The sequence below is a fragment of the Bombina bombina genome, chromosome 1 (assembly GCF_027579735.1).
Source record: "Bombina bombina isolate aBomBom1 chromosome 1, aBomBom1.pri, whole genome shotgun sequence".
NCBI classification, from domain to species: domain Eukaryota; kingdom Metazoa; phylum Chordata; class Amphibia; order Anura; family Bombinatoridae; genus Bombina; species Bombina bombina.
In genome coordinates, this window is record NC_069499.1 from 142,942,481 (window position 1) to 142,963,331 (window position 20,851).

General features: G+C 42.8%; 1 protein-coding gene across 8 annotated transcripts in view; it reads right to left on the reverse strand.

Moving 5' to 3' along the window:
* The window catches only part of KLHDC1 (kelch domain containing 1), a 542,525-nt gene that overhangs the window by 48,985 nt on the left and 472,689 nt on the right, over positions 1-20,851 (reverse strand). For 6 of the 8 annotated variants that reach the window (XM_053697655.1, XM_053697661.1, XM_053697658.1 and 3 more), the window contains one exon: positions 19,467-19,551. The exons of the other annotated variants lie outside the window; for them this stretch is intronic. In XM_053697655.1, the coding sequence (XP_053553630.1) occupies positions 19,467-19,551 (85 nt within the window). The remainder of the gene's footprint in view (positions 1-19,466; positions 19,552-20,851) is intronic. 8 annotated transcript variants of the gene reach the window in all.

The window sequence follows — 20,851 nt, forward strand, 5'->3', positions numbered from 1 at the left end:
TATTGTGATATATTATATCTGTGTTATTTTTGGTTTATCACCATGCATAAGTTGTACTGCTTTTTCCACAACCTCAATAAAAAAAATGTGGAAAAAAAATAAAAATAAAATATTTCTAATAGAATCCTCTAGAAGAACACCAAAGTCAGCAAGCTTTCAAAATCTTATGATACATTTTCTGTGTAACAGGCTTTCTGGCTTGCAGTAAAGTAGAGATAACAGTATCTGAGAAACCTCTGTTTTTGAGAACTAGTTGTTCAACCTCCACGCCATCAAATTTAGAGTTTTGAAATCTGGATGGTCTGGATGTCCTTGAGACAGCAGATCTTTCCTTATGGATAGAACCCATGGTGGAAGAGATGTCATCTGTATTACGTCCACATACCAAGTTCTGTGGGGCCACGCTGGAACTATGAGAATTACAGAAGCCAATTCCTGTTTGATTCTTGCAATGACTCTTGGAAGAAGAACAAACTGAGGAAATAGATTGGCCAGACGAATGTTCCAAGGGCAGACTAGAGCATCTATTGTGTTAGCTCTTGGATCTCTTGACCTGGCATAATAAAACAGAAGTTTGCCATTTCTATCTGGACGCCATGAGATCTATTTCTGGAAAATCCCACCTCAGGACTAATTGATCAAACATATCCTGAAGAAGAGATGATTCCCCTGGATGGACGGACGGACCGACGACTTAGATATTCTGGTTCCCAATTGTTCACTCCCAGATTGTGAATGGCCGATAGAGTGCAGTGGTTTTCCTCTGCTGAAGACAGAATGTGAAATACCTCTTGCATAGCTAAGAGACTCGAGTCCCTTCCTGATGATTAATGTAGGACACATCAGTGATGTCTAACTGGAATCAAATTAATTTTTCCAGTTTGAGTAGGGGCCAAAATTGAAGGGTCCAAAGAATCACACAAAGTTCTGGGATATTGATAGGTAAACTCGCCTCCAGAGGGAACTATAATCCCTGCACAGTTTGAGACTCCCAAACAGTGCCCCAACCAATCAGACCTGCGCCCGTAGTTACTACGGTCCAGATAGGCCAAAGAAAAGAAGCTCCAAGGGTCAAATAGGGACTTTCCCTCCACCATGAGAGATTGTTTGGTTGAAGAACTGAGCTCTATCTGCTGTTCAAGATGGAAACAATCCTTTGACTATTGTTGAATCATGGACATTTGGAAAGTACGAAGATGAAAGTGAGCAAAAGGTACCAAGCCTGACACTGCTAGAATAAGACCCACTAATTTCATACATTGTGCTACAGATTAAGCCATCTGAAGGGAAGACTAAGCCATCTGTAGGGAAAGGCAGGCAGTTTGAAGTTTGGTTCGGCAAAGTCTCATGATAAATAAGTGCATTTGAACCAAGTGTATTATAACACCCAGAAAAACCTCCATTGTGGCTGTTGATAACGAACTTTTGGGGATATTGATTTCCCATCCAAGTTCCTGAATGAAAGATATCATTCTGTAGGTATCAGTAGCAAGAGAAAGAGACAGAGCTTGGACCAATATATCATCCAAATAATGAGCAACTGAGATTCCCTAAGCTCTGATAACTGCTAAGAGAGCCCCTAAAACCTTCATGAAGAAGCGAGGGGCGGTGGCCAGCCCGAAGGTGAGAGCCACAAATTGGTAATGCTTGTTGAAAAAAACAAACCTTAGAAACGGGAAATTATCCTTCTGAATTGGAATATGCAGATATGCATCTTATCTTTTAAATCTATAGTTGTCATTAATTGACCATCCTGAATTGGAGCCAAGATGTTACGGATTGTTTCCATTTTGAAAGAGGGTACCGAACAAATTTGTTCAGAGTTTTTAAGTCCCAAAATAGGATGATAAGTGCCTTCCCTCTTTGGGATAATGAAGAAACAGGAGTAGAAACCCTGACCCTGTTGAGATATTGGAAAATGTTGGATCACTCCTATATCGTCTAAGTCTTGAACACATTAAACAAATGCAGCCGCCTTTACAGGATCCTATGAAACGTGAGTCAGATGAAACACTTTCCAATGGAGGTCTGATGTTCATGCAGGGGATCTCTAGGGAAGCGAAAGGAACAAAAACTATTTGTTTGTACTTCCCCTTAGATTTCTTGTCCTGTGAAGAAAAACACAATTTATGCTTACCTGATAAATTTATTTCTCTTGTGGTGTATCCAGTCCACGGATCATCCATTACTTGTGGGATATTCTCATTCCCAACAGGAAGTTGCAAGAGGACACCCACAGCAGAGCTGTTATATAGCTCCTCCCCTAACTGCCATATCCAGTCATTCGACCGAAAACAAGCCGAGAAAGGAGAAACCATAGGGTGCAGTGGTGACTGTAGTTTAAATTTAAAAATTACCTGCCTTAAAATGACAGGGCAGGCCGTGGACTGGATACACCACAAGAGAAATAAATTTATCAGGTAAGCATAAATTGTGTTTTCTCTTGTAAGGTGTATCCAGTCCACGGATCATCCATTACTTGTGGGATACCAATACCAAAGCTAAAGTACACGGATGAAGGGAGGGACAAGGTAGGTACTTAAACGGAAGGTACCACTGCCTGTAAAACCTTTCTCCCAAAAATAGCCTCCGAAGAAGCAAAAGTATCAAATTTGTAGAATTTTTAAAAAGTATGAAGCGAAGACCAAGTCGCCGCCTTGCAAATCTGTTCAACAGAAGCCTAATTTTTAAAGGCCCAAGTGGAAGCCACAGCTCTAGTAGAATGAGCTGTAATCCTTTCAGGAGGCTGCTGTCCAGCAGTCTCATAGGCTAAGCGGATTATGCTTCTTAGCCAAAAAGAAAGAGAGGTTGCCGAAGCCTTTTGACCTCTCCTCTGTCCAGAGTAGACAACAAACAAAGCAGATGTTTGACGAAAATCTTTAGTAGCTTGTAAGTAAAACTTTAAAGCACAAACCACGTCCAGATTGTGTAATAGACGTTCCTTCTTTGAAGAAGGATTAGGACACAAGGATGGAACAACAATCTCTTGATTGATATTCTTGTTAGATACCACCTTAGGTAAAAACCCAGGTTTGGTACGCAGGACTACCTTATCCGTATGGAAAATCAGATAAGGAGAATCACATTGTAAGGCAGATAACTTGGAAACTCTACGAGCCGAGGAAATAGCTACCAAAAAAAGAACTTTCCAAGATAAAAGTTTGATATCTATGGAATGAAGAGGTTCAAAGGGAACTCCTTGAAGCACCTTAAGAACCAAATTTAAGCTCCATGGCGGAGCAACAGGTTTAAACACAGGCTTGATTCTAACTAAAGCCTGACAAAATGCCTGAAAGTCTGGAACATCTGCCAGACGCTTGTGCAAAAGAATAGACAGAGCAGAAATCTGTCCCTTTAAGGAACTAGCTGACAATCCTTTTTCCAAACCTTCTTGGAGAAAGGATAATATCCTGGGAATCCTGACCTTACTCCATGAGTAACCCTTGGATTCACACCAATAAAGATATTTACGCCATATCTTATGGTAAATTTTCCTGGTGACAGGCTTTCGTGCCTGTATTAAGGTATCAATGACTGACTCGGAGAAGCCACACTTTGATAAAATCAAGCGTTCAATCTCCAGGCAGTCAGTCTCAGAGAAATTAGATTTGGATGGTTGAAAGGACCCTGAAGTAGAAGGTCCTGTCTCAGAGTCCATGGTGGAAAGGATGACATGTTCACTAGATCTGCATACCAGGTCCTGAGTGGCCACGCAGGCGCTATCAAAATCACTGATGCTCTCTCCTCCTTGATCTTGGCAATCAGTCGAGGGAGCAGAGGAAACGGTGGAAACACATAAGCCAGGTTGAAAGACCAGGGCGCTGCTAGAGCATCTATCAGCGTCGCCTTGGGATCCCTGGACCTGGATCCGTAACAAGGAAGCTTGGCGTTCTGGCGAGATGCCATGAGATCCATTTCTGGTTTGCCCCAACGATGAATTAATTGTGCAAACACCTCCGGATGGAGTTCCCACTCCCCCGGATGAAAAGTCTGACGACTTAGAAAATCCGCCTCCCAGTTCTCTACACCTGGGATATGGATAGCTGATAGGTGGCAAGAGTGAATCTCTGCCCAGCGAATTATTTTTGAAACTTTTAACATCGCTAGGGAACATCTTGTTCCCCCTTGATGGTTGATGTAAGCCACAGTCGTGATGTTGTCCGACTGAAATTTGATGTACCTCAGAGTTGCTAACTGAGGCCAAGCCTGAAGAGCATTGAATATCGCTCTCAGTTCCTGAATATTTATTGGAAGGAGTGTCTCCTCCTGAGTCCACGATCCCTGAGCCTTCAGGGAGTTCCAGACTGCACCCCAACCTAGAAGGCTGGCATCTGTTGTTACAATTGTCCAATCTGGTCTGCGAAAGGTCATACCTTTGGACAGATGGACCCGAGATAGCCACCAGAGAAGAGAATCCCTGGTCTCTTGATCCAGATTTAGTAGAGGGGACAAATCTGTGTAATCCCCGTTCCACTGACTGAGCATGCATAGTTGCAGCGGTCTGAGATGTAAGCGTGCAAACGGCACTATGTCCATTGCCGCTACCATTAAGCCGATTACTTCCATGCACTGAGCCACCGAAGGGCGCGGAATGGAATGAAGAACACGGCAGGACTTTAGAAGCTTTGATAACCTGGACTCCGTCAGGTAAATTTTCATTTCTACAGAATCTATCAGAGTCCCTAGGAAGGAAACTCTTGTGAGTGGGGATAGAGAACTCTTTTCCTCGTTCACTTTCCACCCATGCGACCTCAGAAATGCCAGTACTACATCCGTATGAGACTTGGCAATTTGGAAGTTTGACGTCTGTATCAGGATGCCGTCTAAATAAGGAGCCACTGCTATGCCCCGCGGCCTTAGGACCGCCAGAAGCTACAAACTGGTAATGCCTGTCTAGAAAGGCAAACCTGAGAAACCAATGATGATCTTTGTGTATCGGAATGTGAAGATAAGCATCCTTTAAATCCACTGTAGTCATATATTGACCCTCCTGGATCATAGGTAGGATGGTACGAATAGTTTCCATCTTGAATGATGGAACTCTGAGGAATTTGTTTAAGATCTTTAGATCCAAAATTGGTCTGAAGGTTCCTTTTTTTTGGGAACCACAAACAGATTTGAGTAAAAACCCTGTCCCTGTTCACACCTGGTCTATCCCATTCCTTATTAATAATTTCTGTAAACCTTTTAGGTATTGGAAAAACATCAGTACACACCGGCACTGCATAGTATTTATCCAGTCTACACAATTTCTCTGGCACTGCAATTGTATCACAGTCATTCAGAGCAGCTAAAACCTCCCTGAGCAACACGCGGAGGTGTTCAAGCTTAAATTTAAATGTAGAAATATCAGAATCAGGTTGCATCATCTTTCCTGAGTCAGAAACATCACCCACAGACTGAAGCTCTCCTTCCTCAGATTCTGCATATTGTGAGGCAGTATTAGACATGGTTCTTAAAGCGTCAGTATGCTCTGCATTACGTCTAACCCCAGAGCTATCTCGCTTACCTCTAAATTCAGGTAGTTTGGCTAATACCGCTGACAGTGTATTATCCATGACTGCCGCCATGTCTTATAAAGTAATCGCTAGGGGTGCCCTAGATGTACTTGGCGCCATTTGAGCGTGAGTCCCTTGAGCGGGAGTTAAAGGATCTGACACGTGGGGAGAGTTAGTCCGCATAACTTCCCCCTCGTCAGATTCCTCTGGTGATAAATTTTTTAAAGACAGAATATGATCTTTATTGCTTAAAGTGAAATCAGTACTTTTGGTACACATTCTAAGAGGGGGTTCCACCATGGCTTTTAAACATAATGAACAAGGAGTTTCCTCTATGTCAGACATGTTTGTACAGACTAGCAATGAGACTAGTGAGCTTGGAAAACACTTTAAATCAAGTTAACAAGCAAATATAAAAAACGGTACTGTGCCTTTAAGAGAAACAAATTTTGTCAAAATTTGAAAAACAGTGAAAAAAGGCAGTAAATCAAACAACATTTTTACAGTGTATGTAATAAGCTAACAGAGCATTGCACAACACTTGCAAATGGATGATTAACCCCTTAGTTCAAAAAACGGATCAAAAAAACGATATAGACGTTTTTTAACAGTCACAACAAACTGCCACAGCTCTGATGTGGCCCTACCTTCCCCAATAAACAACTTTGGAAAGCCTTTGAGCCCTTCAGAGATGTCCTATAGCATTCAGGGGACTTCTGAGGGAAGCTGGATGTCTCAGTCTGTAATTTTAACTACGCAAAAAAGCGCTAAAATAGGCCCCTCCCACTCATATTACAACGGTGGAAAGCCTCAGGAAACTGTTTCTAGGCAAAATTTAAGCCAGCCATGTGGAAAAACTAGGCCCCAATGAAGTTTTATCACCAAAGCATATATAAAAACGATTAAACATGCCAGCAAACGTTTTATATTGCAATTTTATAAGAGTATTACCTCTGAGAGTAAGCATGATACCAGTCGCTATTAAATCACTGTATTCAGGCTTAACTTACATTAATCCGGTATCAGCAGCATTTTCTAGCATTTCCATTTCTAGAAAAAATTGTAACTGCACATACCTCATAGCAGAGTAACCTGCACGCCATTCTCCCGCTGAAGTTACCTCTCTCCTCAGACATATGTGAGAACAGCAATGGATCTTAGTTACAACCTGCTAAGATCATAGAAAACTCAGGCAGATTCTTCTTCTATTTACTGCCTGGGATAAAATAGTACAACTCCGGTACCATTTAAAAATAACAAACTTTTGATTGAAGAAAAAAAACTAACTATATTTCACCACTCTCTCTTACTACCTCCATGCTTGTTGAGAGTTGCAAGAGAATGACTGGGTATGGCAGTTAGGGGAGGAGCTATATAAGAGCTCTGCTGTGGGTGTCCTCTTGCAACTTCCTGTTGGGAATGAGAATATCCCACAAGTAATGGATGATCCGTGGACTGGATACACCTTACAAGAGAAAGCCCCCTTTCCACCCAGACACAGTTTTAATAATAGAATCCAATTCTGATCCAAGCATCTACCCTTCAAAAGGGGCTGGTAAGAGCCTAAACTTAGAAACAATATCAGCTGAGCAAGATTTAAGTTATAATACTCTCCTTAAGAATACAGCAATGGACATATTTTTGACATCACTTTTGATGATGTCAAGACTGCATCACAAATTAATTAGCCATTTTAAGGACTATAATGCCGTTGGTAATATCCTCAGACGATTGATCAGATACCATCTGAGGAAGAGATTCACACCAGAAGGTAGCAGCAGCAGCCACACAGGTGATTGCAACTTCAGGTCTAAGCTGAAGAGCCTATTGTGAGATTGATTTCCTAAATTGGATCCCTAAACGAAAAACTATCATAGGAATAGTAGTGTGTCTAGCTAAGGTAGAAATAGATCCATCCACCTTAGGAATTACTTCCCATGCTATTAAATTCTTCTCTGAAAGGGGATAGATTTTTTTTTAAACCGGTTTGAAGGTGCAAAAGGAAAATGTCTTGTTTCTTTCATTCTTTGGCTATATAGGGGCCTAGTTATCAAGCCGTCAACCTCAAATACGCTGGAATTCCGCAGCGTATTTGTGGAGAGGCTGATTCGCCTTAGTTATCAAAGGCTAGAGACCGGCAAAAGTAGAATTTTGTGACGTAATCTTCGATCCGCCGGACTCAGTCCGACACAGATCGATTCTTACGTCACTCCAGATGTTCCACACACAAGTTCGGCACAATCTGACTACTTTTGCTAGTTATCAAAAAACTAGCAGTCTAAACACCACTAATCTGTCCCCCCTACACCGCTGCACCTAAATAAAGTTATTACCCCCTAAACCGCCGCTCCCGGAGCCCACCGCAAGCTACTCTATACATATTAACCCCTAAACCGCCGCTCCCTGACCCCGCCGCAACTATAATAAATGTATTAACCCCTAAACCGCCGCTCCCGGAGCCCACCGCAAGCTACTCTATACATATTAACCCCTAAACTGCCGCTCCCGGACCCCACCGCAACCTATATTAAATTTATTAACCCCTAATCTGCCCCCCTACACCGTCGCCACCTATAATACATTTATTAACCCCTATCCTGCCCCCACTACACCGCCGCCACTGTAATAAAATTATTAACCCCTAAACCTAAGTCTAACACTAACCCTAACACCCCCCTAACTTAAATATTAATTAAATAAATCTAAATAATATTTCTATTATGAACTAAATTAATCCTATTTAAAACTAAATACTTACCTGTAAAATAAACCCTAAGATAGATACAATATAAATAATAATTATATTGTAGCTATCTTAGGATTTATTTTTATTTTACAGGCATCTTTCAATTTATTTTAACTAGGTACAATAGCTATTAAATAGTTATTAACTATTTAATAGCTTACCTAGCTAAAATAAAGAGAAATTTACCTGTAAAATAAAAACTAACCTAAGTTACAATTACCCCTAACACTACACTATACTTTAATAAATTATTCCTATTTAAAACTAAATACTTACCTGTAAAATAAACCCTAAGATAGCTACAATGTAATTAATAATTACATTGTAGCTATTTTAGGAATTATATTTATTTTACAGGTAACTTTGTATTTATTTTAGCTAGTTAGAATAGTTATTAAATAGTTATTAACTATTTAATAACTACCTAGCTAAAAGAAATACAAAATCACCTGTAAAATAAATCCTAACCTAAGTTACAATTAAACCTAACACTACACTATCATTAAATAAATTAAATAAATTACCTACAAATAACTACAATTAAATACAATTACATAAACTAACTAAAGTACAAAAAATAAAAAAAGCTAAGTTACAAAAAATAAAAAAAATAGGTTACAAACATTTTAAAAATATTACAACAATTTTAAGCTACTTACACCTAATCTAAGCCCCCTAATAAAATAACAAACCCCCCCTTCCAAAATAAAAAAAATGCCCTACCCTATTCTAAATTAAAAAAGTTCAAAGCTCTTTTACCTTACCAGCCCTTAAAAGGGCCATTTGTGGGGCATGCCCCAAAGAATTCAGCTCTTTTGCCTGTAAAAGAAAAATACAACCCCCCCAACATTAAAACCCACCACCCACATACCCCTAATCTAACCCAAACCCCCCTTAAAATAACCTAACACTAATCCCCTGAAGAGTAAGCATGATACCAGTCGCTATTAAATCACTGTATTCAGGCTTAACTTACATTAATCCGGTATCAGCAGCATTTTCTAGCATTTCCATTTCTAGAAAAAATTGTAACTGCACATACCTCATAGCAGAGTAACCTGCACGACATTCTCCCGCTGAAGTTACCTCTCTCCTCAGATATATGTGAGAACAGCAATGGATCTGAGTTACAACCTGCTAAGATCATAGAAAACTCAGGCAGATTCTTCTTCTATTTACTGCCTGGGATAAAATAGTACAAATCCGGTACCATTTAAAAATAACAAACTTTTGATTGAAGAAAAAAAACTAACTATATTTCACCACTCTCTCTTACTACCTCCATGCTTGTTGAGAGTTGCAAGAGAATGACTGGGTATGGCAGTTAGGGGAGGAGCTATATAAGAGCTCTGCTGTGGGTGTCCTCTTGCAACTTCCTGTTGGGAATGAGAATATCCCACAAGTAATGGATGATCCGTGGACTGGATACACCTTACAAGAGAAAGCCCCCTTTTCCCCCCAGACACAGTTTTAATAATAGAATCCAATTCTGATCCAAGCATCTACCCTTCAAAAGGGGCTGGTAAGAGCCTAAACTTAGAAACAATATCAGCTGAGCAAGATTTAAGTTATAATACTCTCCTTAAGAATACAGCAATGGACATATTTTTGACATCACTTTTGATGATGTCAAGACTGCATCACAAATTAATTAGCCATTTTAAGGACTATAATGCCGTTGGTAATATCCTCAGACGATTGATCAGATACCATCTGAGGAAGAGATTCACACCAGAAGGTAGCAGCAGCAGCCACACAGGTGATTGCAACTTCAGGTCTAAGCTGAAGAGCCTATTGTGAGATTGATTTCCTAAATTGGATCCCTAAACGAAAAACTATCATAGGAATAGTAGTGTGTCTAGCTAAGGTAGAAATAGATCCATCAACCTTAGGAATTACTTCCCATGCTATTAAATTCTTCTCTGAAAGGGGATAGATTTTTTTTTAAAACCAGTTTGAAGGTGCAAAAGGAAAATGTCTTGTTTCTTTCATTCTTTGGCTATATAGTCTGTAACCAAATCTGGTGCTTCAAAAGACTTAGGCAATTTAGGCAGAGCTTTAAAAACTTGATTCAACTTATTAACAAGTTTAGAATCCTCTGGATTCGGTTCTGATAGTTGCAAGGTATTCAAAACTTCCTTAAGTAGGAAGTGGATATGGTCCACTTTAAATCTAACGTGGAATCAGCCTCAGGCACAGGTTCAAGCCCCCATAGGAAACTTTACCCTCAGAACTCTCAGACAGAGAGTCAGCCTAGTCAGAGTTTTGTAAAGTTGGTGGCAACTGAGCCTGGGAGATAGGACCCTGCATATTACAGGTAGTGTGAGGCAAAATTCCTGATTTTCACTTACGCTTACTTTGTTTCGGTATAGCCATTAAAATCGATTGTCTTGTCTGCCAGGTGTCATACTGACAGTATTATTGCTTGCAAATTGGAGATGTGGGACACAATTAGCATAAAACTGGTTAATGTGGTCCACTGGAACAGTTTTGCATAATAAATGGGGAAAATTAACTGCAGAAATTTTTTTTGATGCAGTATGTTCCATAGGGGTCCCCTCTAATGGGTCAGTCAAATAAAGTGGGGGTATCGACATGACTGCAAAATAATAAGCAAAACTGCAGGTAATTACATATAAAGATATATTCCAAAACTGTATATTATCAGTGTATTTGCACAAAATACAACAAACAGCCTATAAAAAAAACACTTCAGAACCCTAGAATTTCCCTCAGAAAAAAAAATATTTTTTTTTTTTAATGTTTTTATTGAGATTTAAATCAGGGCATACATATAAAACTGTGTCATGAAAAGATGCACAAAAATGTTACAGAACATATAATCCATAGGAAGAGAGAATATATAATACAGGTATATATGACACATTGCAGAAATATATATATATATATATATATATATATAGAGAGAGAGAGAGAGAGAGAGAGAGAGAGATTGCTTGCCCATACAAATTGCATACCTCCTTATATATGCGGTTACTCTTGGACCCCCAAATAATATAAAACATGCAGATCTACACAGAAGGTCTCAAGTAATGAACCTCCATTTACTTTTCTATAGTTATAGCATACAGATAACCCCTGTTTTCAATCAATATACCTTATGAATAAAGAATCCCCTTAAGGAAATCAATGGCCTCTCTTGGACCGTGAACTTAAGATTCTACTAATAGGGGACTTTGGTAGGGGGCATGTAGTAGAAATAGAACATATAGGGCCATTCTTGGACACTTAGGACTATAATAGGGTCTGATAAATTATATTAACATATGTTAAAGGTAAAATAAGTTAGGCCTAAGTACAAATAGAAATTGCTAGGTAGCAACCCACATATTCTAGAGATCAGTGAAGGTACACATTAGATAAGGCTGGATATTAACCAGGACATCAGAGGACTGTTGTACCCTTCGGGTGTTGTTGCTCATCCATAAGTTAATACTCACATTTCGAAATATATAAATTATGCTATGACGCAACTTAGCTCTAGAGTGTTGTATACAAGTTCAGAGAGACGGGAGTGGGAACATATGTTTAGTCGTGCCACCACTGGCCGCAGGTAGCACCACAAGTATAAGTAAAACAAAATAGATCAGATTAGGAGCCCCTCTCTATGTCCTAAATTTAGCAAGTGAGCATGGTACAGCATACAAGTAAGGTATAACAGTGATCCATAAATCAGAAGATCAATGCCGTGAGTTAGGATCCATGAGGTCTTATTCTGAGCCCATGCAAAGTCACACAATGTCCTTAATATAAAGCGAACCCCATCCTGGTACAACCAACGGATAAATGAACATTATAGATAAGATACAACAATAAACTTCTGTAAAACTATAAAACTTAGAGTCAGCACATTTCAATAAAGCTTTCTGTTGCAGAGTCAAAAGGCTTTAGCTCACTCCTGTCTTGTAGGAACCATTAACCCAAGAAAAATGTAACCCTTGTGGAAGTAAAATACTCTTGTTAAGTCCTGAGGGGAAAGGTGAGTCAAAGTGCCTTGTCGTGATTATGTGATCTCCAAACGCCTTAAGAATTTATGCTTTCAGGGCTCTCAGAGGCTTAGGTGTTTTAACAGAGTTCGTATAAGGAGAGCTTGCCTTTTCTGACTGTGAAGGGCTTAACAGAGGTCCCATGTGGGCGAAATCGAAGGTAACCTTTCTAGGGGCTAGCTCCATAGGGGAGCGTGGTGAATCCGGTGGAGTCTCCTCACCAGTGCGACCATCTAAACATTCAACTGCGGCCACCGCGATTTCGGAGATCTGTTCAACATGTGGCTTTCGATGATTCAGAGGACACAATGATTTTCTCGGGGACTCCTCCACGGGTACTGCCGTCATAAAAACACAAACCAAGGTATCATTTGAGTCCTCAAAACATGCATGGTAGTGTTATGCTGAAATGGCTTGATGTTGTAAAGATAATCGGCAGATTATCATTGTTTTGTCAGGCGCTCCTGAAATTGCGACCTTCGATGGCCGCTGCCTAGACACGCTCCCAGAAAAATCATTTTTATTACCCCCCCCTCAGCAGCTCCTATGAGGGTACCAACCCACCTCCTTGACATATAAAGGGTTAAAACTGGACCCAGATAGCTTGTAAGGTCGCTGCATAGACACGCTCCCAGAAAAATCATTTTTATTACCCACCCCCCTCAGCAGCTCCTATGAGGGTACCCACCCACCTCCTTGACATATAAAGGGTTAAAACTGGACCCAGATAGCTTGTAAGGTCTGGAGACAGGCCCAGAGAAAAGTTTCAGTCACTTGGAGATCCTGTGAGGGAGAGAGAAAGGCAGCCAAATGGGGGTTCGAAGCCTAAGTCTGGAATGATGTGCAGGCTAAAAGGCCTGTGAGAAAAAACACCCAAACACATATCAAAAATAAAAAAAGAAACTTTGATCCCCCCTTTTGTCCCCAAATCTAACCTCATTCAACATGAGCTGAACCACTAACTACATAAGGCAAAGAGACAGTGTAGCTTTTTTGTTCTGTGAGGAAATATAGTGAACCCAGGACTTAAACATACTGAGGGCTGCAAAGAGGTAATAAGGCAATGACAAAAGAATTTCATAATTTAAAGAAAAGGCGCTATGTGTTAAGGCTGAGAACCCTAAAATATGTAGTAATGTAGTACCTATACTAGGGATAGTTCCTGTGTTTAGTGTCTTAGTCACTTACCTGGACTGCAGAACCCTTCTACTGTATCTTACCAGCTTGCTGAGGCCTCTCTCCCTCACAGAATGCTGATCCAGTAGACAGCCTGTCACGGATATCAGACAGCTAAGGCTAGCCCCCACCCCCCTACAACCTCACCCCTGTTGTTTCTCAGTGGTTTTGGGCTCCTCAGAGCAACCACCATCTCTGGAGACTGTTTGTTTGCTTTGTGTTGGCTTGTTTTTGGGTTCAGAGAAGAGTTGGTTTATGACCAGGAAAACCCTCCTAGTCTGGCCGGGCTCCTGGAACTCCCGGTCGGCCGCCTCACAATGGACACCCACCTAACCCCTCTCTGGCTGTCCAGGCTCCTGGAACTCCCGGTCGGCCACAGGACATCCGCTAACTTTACCCCTCGTCGCTCCAGCAACCATGTGCCCCAGAGCTCCGCTCTTTTGGGGATTAGTAGCCCATAGGGAGGACAAGAGGTGGGAGAATTACCGGAGGGGAGCTCCTTTGGGAACTGGGGGTTTTGGACACCCCTAACCACATAACTTCAACGGACTGTAACTCCGGTCCCCAGTAACGAATCATGCTGGACTGTGGCATCCATAAGTATTGGGATTATGTGAGACTGTGGCTCCTATGGAGGTGCCGGGCTGTCTGGAGGGGCGGGAATGGCGGGAAAATTGTGGAATTGTCCTTTGTGTTATCAATATGAGATGTGTGTATAAAAGGAGTGTGTGTTCTCAATAAAATCAGTTCTTGTTCACCTGAAGGCTAGTCTGTCTAGTTATTTGGGTGAGCTCCAGCTAAAATCACTTTCCTGTGCTACATAGCAGCCTGTTCCAGGCAAAGGAAGGACCCTCTGGCAGAGCTACTCAGTCTGGGTAGCTGGAGTCTGCCACAGGGTGGGACCCTGAGTACTGGTGCTGTCGGGCATCAGGGGTGGCTACAGGCTGTGGTCACTTGCCAGCTACATAGCTGCAGTCGGCAGGGAGAAAGCAGGACCCGTTTGGTGGAGCTACCTAGTCGGTGTCAGGGTTCTCTTGTTATCTTCCCTCTGGTTTGGTTGTAGCAGAGCTAAACATGTGTTTTTGTCACACACAGTTAAACACTGGAAGGCCTATAGTGTGTAACTGTGTGAGTTAATATTGCCCCTCTAACCTTTAACACATATAACTGATGTGTAGCCAAGTTTTGCGGGCGTGTATAGGAGTGTGCAGTATATCTGGATCTAGACTGCAATGAGCGGAGCGGAACAACAAGCAAGTACAAGGTAAGCAGTTACGGCACAGAGTTTAGCTATAGTCATAGTCTGTATAAAATATATATGAGAAACAACAGTTACAACTAATACAACCTGATCCTTGGTTGTGCTGCACGGAGCGGAGCAGTCTCTGCAGTCGGGCTGTAGCTGATGACGTCAGCCCGCTGAACAGCTGTTACAAGTCAATGAAACCGCAGGAGCTGCAGCGGTAAACCGGAATGAAACGGAATGACTGGAATTTGTTCAGTGGAACCGGTTAGGTGGCTGTAACACAGGAGTCAAGTAATCCAAACGAAGTTGGGAGGTAAAGTTAAGCTGTGAGGCTTGGAGTTTTGTCAGTACGTGCTGAGTGCACCATTTGCAACAAAATAACCTAGCAATGTTAGGATGAATGGGAGGTGCTTAAATAGCACTTGGCAGGAGCTGACAGGTAAAACTCTTAAAGGAACAGTGTAGTGGAAATAACCATGACAGTCGGGGTAGCCGGGGAATCCGTCACATTGACTGGCAGCGGTGGGATCTGCTTCTTCCACACGATTCCTGCTGACAGAGAAGGGCCACTGTAGCTGGTCACTATGGAAGCCGAGTACCTAAGGAGAGTACAGGAGGCACTGACCCAGCTGGATGATCCTAGTTCTGCACTGGACCAGCTGAGCTGCAGGAGCATTGTCCACCGGCAACTATGGAGGGAGAGGCTTCAACAAGAAAAGGATTGTGATGGAAAGGTCCTCCCCACAGATGATGAGAGGTACTGGGTCAGGTGGGACTTGCGAGTGCTTTTCCTGGGAGAGCAGCCCATATAGGAATGGCTATCGGATCTAGATCAACTGGTCCGGGCAGAGATGTGGGTGGAGGATTGCTCCCCCACAGAGGGTTTTGGCGGCCCTGGGTTACTATTGGAAAAGTTGACAGAAGACCCAGAATTTGGGAGCGGGGCGAAACTGAGAGCGACAAACATTTACCTCTCCCGAGAGCAGATGTTGGATCTCTCGGGGGTACCCTGGCTGGTATCCAATATGGTATTGCTTACTGTCCAAGAATGGGAACTGGAAAAGGCATACAAGAGGCTGCTAGATCGAGTTCTGCAGCATGCCACAGAGTCTGCACGGAGCTGTGGTGCAGCACTCTGGGAATCATGGAGGTTGGCCTCAGATGAGTGGCAACAGAGCATAAGAGACGACGAGCTGCTAGATACAGATCAGCAGCCTGGCCCCAAGCTTATAGACTTGGACAAGGGAGCCACCCCAGCAGAAGCACTGGCCACAGGGCAGAGAGCCGCCGGCCTCTGCCCAGCACCTGTAACAGCTCCAGGAAACCAGGGAGAGGAGGAAGTCGTCCTCCCTCCCCTTACAGAGAAACCCTTGCAGGGAGAGATGGATGTCAATAACTCTCCCCAGCAGCAGAACCCCTTCCCAGGAAAGGAGACAGTCGGTCTCCCTCCCCAGCGGCAGAGCCATTCCCTGGGAGCAGAGGTTGTCGGTCTCCCTCCCCGTAAACAGAACCCATTCCCGGGAGAGGAGACAGTCGGTCTCTCTCCCCAGCGGCAGAGCCAGGAGCCGGGAGAGGAGACAGTCGGTCTCTCTCCCCAGCGGCAGAGCCATCCCCTGGGAGCGGAGATAGTCGCCCTCCCTCCCCGTAAACAGAACCCCTTCCTGGGAGAGGAGACAGTCGGTCTCTCTCCCCAGCTGTATAGCCAGGAGCCGGGAGAGGAGACAGTCGGTCTCTCTCCCTAGCGGCAGAGCCATCCCCTGGGAGCAGAGGAAGTCGTCCTCCCTCCCCGTAAGCAGAACCCCTTCCTGGGAGAGGAGACAGTTGGTCTCTCTCCCCAGCGGCAGAGCCAGGAGAGGAGACAATCGGTCTCTCTCCCCAGCGGCAAAGCCATCCCCTGGGAGCGGAGGTAGTCGTCCTCCCTCCCCGTAAACAGAACCCCTTTTTGGGAGAGGAGACAGTCGGTCTCTCTCCCCAGCGGCAGCACAGTTTCCCATGGAGTGGAGGTAGCAGACCTCCCTCCCCAGCAGTAGATCTCCTTCTCGGGAGAAGAGACAGACGGTCTCTCCCCTCAGTAGCTTGGCAGGGTCTATACCCTTTTCTTGTCCTGAAGTATATCTCACAGGGGGCGGGCCAGGGGGGTACCCGCTCATGCAGTTGGTGCCACAAGTTTGGGCACCCGAGTTTTGCCTGCCCCACCAAGGAGCAACCTCAACCTACAGTCTGGGGTGGGTATACAGCCGGAAAACCAGTACTGGCTTTGTTTGTGGATGGGTCAGCCGGTACTCAACAGAGTGTCACAGAGGGAGACAGTTTGGCCATGGAACTTAAGGACACTAGAACTTGTGGAATAGCAATTGTTTGGGAGCCGGCCTTAGCAAACTTGTTTGGGACTTTGCATTTTGTGACTATCCCTGCGCCCAGGGCGCAGGGTATAAACGCCAGCAGGAACCCCCCAGGGTGCCCCAAGCTCAGGAGAGATGGGAAAACCTCTCTCAGCAACCGAGAAGTGGAGGGCCACCATCGGACAGCCTCAGGCTGACCCGTTAAGGGTCTAGCCGGGTCTGCCGAACTGAGGGGGGGAGATGTCACGGATATCAGATGGATAAGGCTACCCCCCACCCCCCTACAACCTCACCCCTGTTGTTTCTCAGTGGTTTTGGGCTCCTCAGAGCAACCACCATCTCTGGAGACTGTTTGTTTGCTTTGTGTTGTCTTGTTTTTGTGTTCAGAGAAGAGTTGGTTTATGACCAGGAAAACCCTCCTAGGCTGGCCGGGCTCCTGGAACTCCCAGTCGGCCGCCTCACAACAGACACCCACCTAACCCCTCTCAGGCTGGCCAGGCTCCTGGAACTCCCGGTCGGCCACAGGACAGCAGGACATCCGCTAACTTTACCCCTCGTCGCTCCAGCAACCATGTGCCCCAGAGCTCCGCTCTTTTGGGGATTAGTAGCCCCTAGGGAGGACAAGAGGTGGGAGAATTACCGGAGGGGAGCTCCTTTGGGAACTAGAGGTTTTGGACACCCCTAACCCCATAACTTCAACGGACTGTAACTCCAGTCCCCAGTAACGAATCATGCTGATTTTTGGACTGTGGCATCTGGGGACCGAGAGCTTTAAAATGACACCGCTCCACCGGGATCACCCGAAACCACCACCCATAAGTATTGGGATTATGTGAGACTGTGGCTCCTATGGAGGTGCCATGCTGTCTGGGGCGGGAATGGCGGAAAAATTGTTGGATTGTCCTTTGTGTTATCAAGATGAGATGTGTGTATAAAAGGAGTGTGTGTTCTCAATAAAATCAGTTTTGTTCTCTTGAAGGCTAGTCTGTCTAGTTAATTGGGTGAGCTCCAGCTAAAATCGCTTTCCTGTGCTACATAGCAGCCTGTTCCAGGCAAAGGAAGGACCCTCTGGCAGAGCTACTCAGTCGGGGTAGCTGGAGTCTGCCACAGGGTGGGACCCTGAGTACTGGTGCTGTCGGGCATCAGGGGTGGCTACAGGCTGTGGTCACTTGCCAGCTACGTAGCTGCAGTCGGCAGGGAGGAAGCAGGACCCGTTTGGCGGAGCTACCCAGTCGGGGTAGCCGGGGAATCCGTCACACAGCCCATCTAGTGCAAGTAAATATACTGCAAAGGATACTTGCGGATATACAAGCAACCCCTCAAGTAGAGGCTAAGAGACAGGGTTCCCGCAACACCTGAGGGCAATTATGGCTGAGAGATTTACCCGTGAGAGTACGGACATGCCATAATTAAGGTATTCCTTTACCCCTGCTTCACTCAGAATCTTGGAGAAATTATACTGAAGTCTTCCCTCAGTGAAGATGGAAGAGGGGTACTGGGTCTCAAGTCAGGTCTGAGCTTACAATAAATAAATAATTAGATAGAAAATAATAAAATCTTGCTTGCAGTGCACTTCTCTCAACCTCAAACAGATTGGGGACAGTAAGTGGGAGGGATTAAAGCTCTTGCTTCTTAGTCTCAGGAAATATATCCCACATGTTATGTACACCTATGGGGGTAGATTTACTAAAGGTCGAGCAGATATGATTCGCTGTAGCGAATCATGTCCGCTCGACCTCGCTAAATGCTGACAGCATACACAACATTCTTGTGAAATGCTCGTGCAATGTCGCCACCTGCACACTTGCGGACAATCGGCCGCTAGCAGGGGGTGTCAATCATCCCTATCATATTGAATCGGATTTGATTTTAGTCTGCCACCTAAAAGGTTACGGAGAAGTTAAGGAGTCTCCTTAACTTCTCATCTTAAGAAAGAAAACATCATTGGTCAAACATGTCTAATATATTCATTATGCATATATACAAATGGCATTCATATGTTCTAACACTTATCATAAAGGACCACTGTATACAATTGCAAAACACACACATTGATTCTGTTAACCCCATTAACCGATTCAGTGATCGGCATCCATTAATTAGCAGTTCAGAATGCCGTTTAGGGAAAATTAAGATTACATTTTAGCAATCATGGCTGTGTTTGACTCATTATTATTTGTTTTCCAAATCAATTATTTGCAAAAGTAGACAAACCTTTCAGGGTTAATATTATGGTAATTCTATTTTAGTGTTCGCTATACCATAATATTTATTGAAAAATAACACTAATAATACATCACAAAGGGTATTCAGCTAGTACTTTTACCACAATGTTGACTGAGTTATATACCAGGTCTCCCTTTTAAAAATACTCATTAAACTAATGCCACAGTCACTAATTTATTCTATACAACTAACAAACAATTCTGCACAAAGCCTGCATTTACTAACCGTGTCTAATGAGAGCAGGTCATCTTTGCTACCACCAAAAACCAAAACTTCACTTTCTTTTCCAAGGCATGCTGTGTGCCATAACCTATTAAAATATGGACAAGTTAGTGTCTAAAACTGAAAAGCTTTTACATTGAAAACACAAATAACAGATGTTTGTTTAGTTATGCATAAATTAATCAACTGAAAATGGCTATAGATTGTGATCAAATATGATAAAAAGGTTACAACTAAACCATTAACAACTTATAGAGTTTGCAAAGTGAAAACTTTGCATTTAGCTTGTTAGGTACCTGGCTTTGTTTTCAATGGCATTTTAAACCATTAGAAGTGCATCCTTTAGAAATAGTTAATCCTTCTGAGTTACATTACACTGCTCTAACAGATTGAAATGGAAAAAAGTAAAGTAGACATTGTGAATAATATAGGGTGGAGATATTTCATAACTTCATAAATACTGGCACACAGGCCCTCACAGCATATGTGTGCATGCAGCTGGAAAAACAGTGATACATTTAACCAGAAGCAATTTGCTAATGGAAGTATTTTGCAAAAATATTTCTATTTAATATCTGGTGCCTATCAATGCAATGTATTGGTGTACAAGATGATCATCTTTGTTGCACAACAACAAAGGTATTTATGCAACATTTAAAAATAAAGCACCCCATTTCTTTGTGTATTGATCTGTTGTGAGTTTTATTCTGCAGTACAATAATAACCCTTTATCTTCCTCACCTCAATTCTTGAAGACAGTTCTTTCTCTATACGTTGTAGGCAAACTCTTGCTTGGGCATGGTCTTCAAAGAGTACTGGGAAGCCTGTCCTGCCTTCACCTGGTTGATATTCTAGCTGATGTGTTTCTACAACCTGCCCTCATTGCTGCTCTAACTTACAAACTCATCTTAAATATTCTAATAAACACAGAAAAACATAACTAGAAAAAAAAACAGTAGAGCACTGGAAGTATTAACAGGCATTCTAGCAAATAGTCAGCACATAGTAAATAATATGAAGATGCTTAATATCCCTACTGTTATTTTCATTCCCCCCTGTCTAAATTGTTAAATATTTTTTTCACAACATATTGTGTATTCAGAACTACTGTAGATTATCTCATTTTAAACCAGTGAATGTTGAAAATATATATATATATATATATATATATATATATATTTACAGTATATTGTGGTTAAAGTATAGCTAGGAGTTATGGTTAGGTTTATGGGCACCAGTTTTATGCCAAATGTGGTCAGAAAATTCTTGACCTGCACCTATTCAGCTACTGCACTTCTCACTTAAAGGGATAGAAAGATCAAAATAATTTTTTTGCATGGGTGCATTTCATTTTTAAAAGGAAGCATTTTTGTAATATACTTCCATTA